Here is a 7,750-nt window from a genome sequence, read left to right on the forward strand (position 1 = left end):
AGACTATTAAAAGAGAATCAAACCTTGAATTGTTAATAGAGGTAGTTGTACCTCCTACCTACTAAGATCAAACCGGATCGTGTTATTTGGCGCACGCACACCAGTACAGTAACTCGTAACTTTCTATTTTTGAAAAGTTTTTCTCCTCTGCAACTTTTTTTGAAAAGTTTTTCAAAAAAGTTATCGAGTCAAGTTATCAAGATAAGTTTTTTTAATAAGTTTTTTGAATAAGTTTTTCAAAAAATTTAATGAGAAAAGTTTTAAGAAAAAAATTACTTAGAAAAGTTTTTTAAAAAGTTCAAAAATAGAAAATGAACTGACGGCATGAGCAGAACAACGCACGAGCGAAGAAGGATTTCTGATCAAACCCCATGTTTGTTGAGAAAGAGCCCGAACCGTATGGCAGCGAATTGATGGTCCGTCCGATTGCTCCGACGGCCAGGATCGGTCCGCAGACGCGAGGGCCCACGCGCACGGCGTCCTCTCCTGCAGCCGTTTGCGCTTGCGTCCGCACGTGCGGATCGAGAGGAGGGCGTGCAGATATTTTCAGCAACAGCTATCTTTTGCGCAGACACCCTTTGGCTTAGCGGTAACCACACCTGAGTCCAGACGTGATGCGATGTCACGTGTAGCAGCAGCAGCAGCTGCAGCGGTGGTGCATGACTTGGCTTGGAGGAGGCAGCATCCGATCAAATGCAAGTGTCTCATGCTCAGCCTTTGTTGCTCAAAATCGTTACCAATGGTAAAGGCAAATGCAAGAGAGAGGCAGAGGCACCCTCATCCAAGAGTGGAATCAATCCACTTCTTGATCGGTTCCATGTATTGATCTAGTCTCGCCTCTGCATCCACGACGTTGAAGCACCATGGTTGGGGAGGATGAGGGCGGCGTATTGAGCTCTGACACCGGGCACTGGCGCATTTCAGTGGAAATGAGCTAATGGCAGGGGTGTGAATGCGGGTGCACTGGAGCCAGGCACGATCGGGGAGTGGTAGCAATGGTGGCCGCCAGTTATGGACGAAGTTGAGGAACAAGATTGCAAGCTGCAGCTATGGCGACCAGTATGGACATGGCCACGACGAGAATGGACGGTTTCAAAAGCAAAGGCAATTTAGTTACAAAGTTTCAACTAATGCGTAGAAAATTAGTGATGCCAAACAGTTTAATTATATGAAGAGAATGAAGTGTGATTAGTACAACTTCATTTTTCATAGCTTAAATCTTGGTGCACACATTTTACAGACAAGTAAGTGCTTTTGAGAGTAAGGTACTGAATTCGGACACAACAAGGATTATAGGAAATAATATTTAGTTGGATTAAAGAAAAAAAATTTTGCTACCGAAACTCACAAAGCTCCAAGGCAACTTTCTATTCAAAGAAAGAATACCACAATAGCCCGAGGACTGAAGTGCTAAAGTGCTCCCAACACCAATATACCATCCTCTTCGTCGCCACCACATCCCGTCCTCCCCTCGCCGCCGACGTCGCCTCCCCGTCTCGCTCGCCATCTCTTCCCAAGGTCCCAAACCCTAGCCAGATCTCTCCCTCCCTCCCTCTCGATCAAAAGCTTCAAAATTTCCCGGTTTCTTGCGCGCGTTCTGATTTCTCTGCGATTTTCAGGGCATTCTTTGATCGTCGTCGGAGGAGAGGAGAGGGGATGTCGGACGAGGAGCACCACTTCGAGTCGAAGGCCGACGCCGGCGCGTCCAAGACTTACCCGCAGCAGGCCGGCACCATCCGCAAGAACGGGTACATCGTCATCAAGAACCGCCCCTGCAAGGTACCCATCCATCCCTCTCCATCGGTCACTCTCTCCGTGCCTGCACCCTGCACTTGTTCTTGTTGTCGTTCCTCCTGGTCTAGATCTCGATCTGGTCGCTGGAGCTATGTTAGATCTTCACATTCGCATTGCAGATTCAAATGTTGCTACGTGCAAAATGTAAAAATTTGCATTATTTTTTTCCTTTTTTTAACTGCAATATGGTATGGCGGGCCGTGGAATGCGTGAATCAGTGGTGGATAGGTTTGTGCCATTTTGTATGATTCGATGATTGTTACTTCTGTTTTGGGCTATTCACTCTTTACTTGTTGCGAAGTTCATCTTTGTTTCAGGGTTCCGTATGTAGGCTTTGTAGTGCCGTTGAATTATTTAACTAGTGGTGGCTTTTGCTGTTAGACCTGTCGTAATTTTCAGTAACTTGAAGTTGGTTGTTTGTTTTAATGTTTGGAATTGGAGTCGTCTGGACAGAATCAGATTAGGATTATATATTTTTGATAGATCTAGCGCCTAAGCATAGTTAGTCCAGTATTTTGGACGAGTTGGTTGCCATATAATTATAAATACATGATTTATGTTAAGGGAGTGTCTATACAGCACCTGGATGTTTTAGGGGCTCCCAACACCCGATTTTTTGGCCATCCATTAGATCTAACTTTGTACTAACCTAAAAACCGGGTGTTGTTGGGGGCTCTAACACCCGAATTTTTATTACACCATCATTACTCGAAAATTACACCAAAAAAGTAACTGTAACTCCTATGTAAAGTAATTGTAATTCTAATACTCCCTCCGTTTCTTTTTATAGGGTGTATTAGAATTTGAAAAAGTCATTGAAAACATACTTTGACCATCATTTTCTCTTACAATATATTATTAATTGCTATAAAATCAATATCGTATTAAAAGATTAATGAAATATGAATCTATTGATACAACTTTTGTACACTAAACATATGCATGATTTGACTAATTGTTAGTCAAAATTTATGACATTTGACTTTTCCAAATCCTAATATGCCCTATATTTTGAAATGAAGGGAGTATAAACTAACTGCAACTAAGGTATAAAAAAAATTCAGGTGTTAGGAGGCCTTGAAACACATGAATTTTTCTTATCTCATATACTCACCATCCCTAAAGCACAAATCTTGGTACAAATCTGAGACACCAAAATTCAAGTATTGGAGCCCTCTAAAACACCCAGGCGAGATTTAGCAATTCCCTTATGTTTAAGGGAATTTCTTGCTTTCTGGACATTGTTGGAGGAGTTCAATATGAAATAGGACCATTGTTAGGCGCCAACAGCCAGAATTTGATTGCTTGAATGTGGTTAATACTGTAATATTCCATTGTTTTTTCTTGGTTGTACGATTTTGGACAGTGGACACTGGCATGGTTGTAAACTTTTCTGCTACATAGCACTTTCACCATTTCACTATGCTAAGTAAGTAGGCAACGCTGACTTGGCATATGAAGTAGGTGCTGCATAGTGGTCAATGTAATTTTATTTGGACCACTAGTGGACGGTGGTAAGGTTGTAAACTTATCTGCAACTTGTTACATCCACTGAGTGAGGTAAATAGGTGATGATTAATTGGTATCCTTACTATGGTATATGTTTTGTGCATGCAGATTTTAAACTGCCTCCAGTATACTGACTGAATGCCCAATTCACTGATGCTAGAAATTCTTCAGTTATCCTATTTATATGTAGTTCTGTAATTTCTTCACTGCATTCTGTTGGTCATTTCGAAAATCCGCAATATTTATTTAGGGTTCATACTATTCTTCTCTGTTTCATTATTATGTTGATTGCTTTTCCCCCATTTGATGATTGATTTCTAATCATATGCATTTGGAACTACTGTGCAGGTTGTGGAGGTTTCAACCTCTAAAACTGGGAAGCATGGTCACGCCAAGTGCCACTTTGTTGCTATCGACATCTTCACTGGCAAGAAGCTTGAAGATATTGTGCCATCTTCGCACAACTGTGATGTCAGTACATTTTGTGAGCTCTTTTCAGCTAACATTGCTTTCATTGATGCCAAGATATAAATGTGTTATTTTTACAGGTTCCTCATGTGAATCGTACTGAATACCAGCTCATTGATATATCTGAGGATGGATTTGTAAGTCCAACTATTTTGTTGATGCCTCTTGCGAATTCATTTTTTGTATCATTCCGTATTGATGTGAGCAATTAACGTCTTTTTCAGGTTAGTCTGCTGACTGAAAATGGTAACACCAAAGATGACCTGAAGCTCCCAACTGATGACAACCTGCTTGGTCAGGTATTTTTACCATATTTTGTGCACATTTGTTCTTTATCATGCGTAGGAAGTAGTTTGGCTGTGCTTTCTTACTAACTTATTTACTCTATAAGATGTCATCTAAATTTCAACCTCTACGCTTAGTAGTCCGTATAATTATAAGATGCCCTCTTAACTTTAAAGCTCTAAGCTCACTAATCCAGTTTACTTTAATCTCACAGCCAACATAGCAGACTAGTAGTTGGTCCGTGCATGCTGGATTTGGCGGAGGGCTTATTTACCTAGAAAGTAGGTGCATCTAGACTGTCAGCCTATCATGAATAGAACAATAATTCTGCGAAATCTACCTAGGAAGTAGGTGCATCTGGACTGCCAGCCTATCACGAATAGAACAATAATCCTATGAATCATTGTAATTGAACATTGTTGTATTTGGTTATTTATGAGATCTTATATTCCTATTAGACTGAATAATGACAAATATGCATGCTCATTCTCAAAATTGTACTAGATTGTGACCATTATCATTTCCGTGGCAGATCAAGGATGGATTTGGTGAAGGGAAGGACCTGGTGGTGACAGTCATGTCTGCCATGGGGGAGGAGCAGATCTGTGCGCTGAAGGACATTGGTCCGAAGAACTGATATCACGGCATATATCTTCTTTCATGTGTACCACCTTTCAGTTAATATTGGTTTGAGTATACTAGGAGCAAGGCTCTTAGAATACACAGTTGCATCAGTAGGGAATTATATCACGAAACCTGTACCTCTTGTTCATCTGGGTCAAATTCCTCATCCGATTTTTTTCTCCTGTCACTGTATCCTAAAACCTTACAGTTTTATCAATCTCTGGGTGCTGTTAAACTAATATATTTCAATGTGGAGTGGAGTGGAGTGGATTGGCTAAAGAGATGGAAAAATAGTCTGTTATGATGAATCGTATACTACATTACATCCTCATTTTTAATTGCTTCTATTATAACATGTTGCAGCCTGCATGGATAGGAAGTAAAACTGTGATGTCATTTTTATGACATTTTTGCCATCGTTTACTGGGTCATTGCCTCGTTGGTTGCTGAAGTGAAGGATTGAAATTGAGGTGTCCTTTGAGTATTATCACCAAGTTCCTTTCTGTCTTTGTTAGAGTATTCTTGTACAGCATCTTATCTGTGCCACACTATTAACTGTTTATCCCGGGAATCGTCATAGGAGATGACGTGTAGCGGTGAAGGGTGATAATTATGTGAGAACAAGCTGACGCCGGGAACAAGCTTGTTTCGGCCCCCCCCCCCACATAAAATATAATCATGAGAGATTTTATCAAAAATATAATTTTATTTGGTAGTATGGATAGGATGATTTTACAATTGGACTGTAAACCTGATAAACAATTTATAAAATAATATTATTTAAAGTGTATTAATAAAAAATGTATTTACTTTGACTAATCAGAATATAAAAAATCGGGCAGAGATAAAGCTTATCTCGAATCTGGATGGTTTCATTTGGCCAATTTTATGGGATATGTTCATCTAGCTTGAGAAGAATATTCTCCTTAGTTAGTCATCCTATCCATGTTGTTCTACGTAACATCTGAGTTTTAGGATGTAAATTTATTATAAAATTCACTTCAAATTAATTTTTTTAATTATTTAAACTAATATAAAACCAAGCTGTATATATTTGAAGTATATACGCTCGTATGTATATATTCAAGTATATTATTTGGGCTAAGTATTTCAAATAGCATCAAGATAATTTCTGAATTAATCCCTGCTTAAATTGGTTCATATGCTTTAGGTTGTGATCTTTATGGTTCTTTGTGTGGAGATCTGAATTTGAATATCTCTCAAATTCAAATCTACTCTTAGATTCTATTAGGCTCAAATCAAATTCAAATTCAAATTCCTTGATTCGAATCATCTTAGGAAGCTCAAGATTCAAGTTCAAATCATAATTCAAATATATTTATTTGAAATGATCCAAATCCAAAGTTAAATTCAAATTCAAATCTCTCATTTGTATTTAATTCCAAAACCAATTTTCTTTTCCTTTTTCTTTTTCTTCCCCGGGCCGGATTCCTCTCTCCTCTCTGTTTTGGCCCAAGCATCGACCCAGCCTCTCCTCTCTCCCTCTTGGGCGCGCTCAACCCTTGCACTGGCAAGTAGAGTAGTACTTTGGACGAGAATGCTCTTGGAGGCTTGAGTTACCTTTGTGGTATTCATTGCTGGAAGATACCTGCCCTGGCTGTTTAAGGATCGAGTCATTTCACAGCCATGCCTTAGCAACCCCCATGCAACCATATGTCCTGAATGAGCAGAACTTGACTTCTCCTTCACCGGACTGAGTTAGACATCATACTAGGAGGCTAAGAGCAGCGAGCAGTCAAGTGGCCATCTCCCTTTGTTTGGAGGTTGCTAGTAGTACCGGCCTAGGTTTAAAAGGGGGACTAGCCTTCAGTACATGGAGTTTGGCGCTTAGGGGTAAATCTCGTAGAAAAACTCGATAGGAAAGGTGATTGGAGTGTTCCGGTATGATTCGCTTATCTGCTTGCAACAGTTGGAAGCTGAGCATATCGCGTGGGTAAAGCTGTACAACCTTTGCAGAGTATAAATCTATTCGAATAGCCGTGTCCACGGTCATAGACATGCGAAGGTAGAACCTTTTTGACTAGACTCTGGAGCGTGTCTTGATGAGTGAGTATGTAGACTAGATGTTCGTGTGATGAGGTTGCTGGCTAAATCCACCAGGATCTGTGTGGTACTAGAGGTACACCAGATGTGATGAAAGGTACTGCGGAGTGAGGTGTAGCCCCTCCCAGGATCGAGAAAACCCCAAATACAGCTTGTTACAAGTTTTTGAACTATTTAAACTGTTTTAAAGTCAATCATAGATGATTCAATAGGATACCTGCATAAACTACTTAATGCTTAAAACTAAACCGTAAAGCCTTATCCTTGAATCACCACTTTATGCATCTATCAAACATCTTGAAATAGTATAGGGCTTGCTGAGTACCTTCCGTACTTATTCTTGCTATCATTCAGATGAGGAAACCGATGCTGACTTCGTCAGAGGTGAAGGCAAGGATGAAGAATAATCTTAGAAGTTGCGTCCGCACCCTAAGCTGCTTGTGGCTTGGGCTTTTGTAATATACAGTATGGTTTGTAAACCTTTTATACTCTGTAACCTTAATAATTATGTTCGAAGTTTGACTGTGATATTACAACTGTTATACTGTGTGTATCAGCTACTTAATCCAGAGACTGATACTGGAAGCACAGAAGAACCCAGGTTTGGGGTCTTACATCCTTCAACCAAACACCTTTAAAAATAGATAGCCATCTCTTATCCAAAAATATCCCTTTAACCAAACACACCTAAAAAAATATAATCACACTAATCCGACTAAGACCTTGTTTGGCAGACCGAATCGGTTCCAATTCTCCCCTAATTTGGAAGAATCGGTTGCCAAAGGGGTGAGGGGAAACGTTTAGTCAAAACGTTTTCCCGAATTAGGCAAAAATGGTAAAATGGGGTGGGAGGCGTTTCAACAGATTCTCTTACCCCCATTTCCAACCTTGCCCCCATCATGCTGTCGCGCATGCCATGTCACCCGTCTAGCCATCAAACCTCCCACCCGATCTGATGAGCCCATGGCTACTTTGGATACGATCAATACCGCCAATAATCCTCAAA

The 7,750-nt window shown here is 40.3% G+C and overlaps 1 protein-coding gene across 1 annotated transcript; it reads left to right on the forward strand.

The window, feature by feature from the left end:
- The first annotated feature begins 1,385 nt into the window (after positions 1-1,385).
- Positions 1,386-4,949, forward strand: LOC133904937 (eukaryotic translation initiation factor 5A-2). The gene is made up of 6 exons (XM_062346589.1): positions 1,386-1,518; positions 1,620-1,779; positions 3,652-3,774; positions 3,852-3,908; positions 3,996-4,070; positions 4,589-4,949. The coding sequence occupies exons 2-6, from the start codon at positions 1,657-1,659 to the stop codon at positions 4,691-4,693; spliced, it is 483 nt and encodes a 160-aa protein (XP_062202573.1). The 5' UTR covers positions 1,386-1,518; positions 1,620-1,656; the 3' UTR covers positions 4,694-4,949.
- The last annotated feature ends 2,801 nt before the right edge of the window (positions 4,950-7,750 follow it).

Source organism: Phragmites australis, chromosome 22 (genome assembly GCF_958298935.1).
Source record: "Phragmites australis chromosome 22, lpPhrAust1.1, whole genome shotgun sequence".
NCBI lineage: Eukaryota > Viridiplantae > Streptophyta > Magnoliopsida > Poales > Poaceae > Phragmites > Phragmites australis.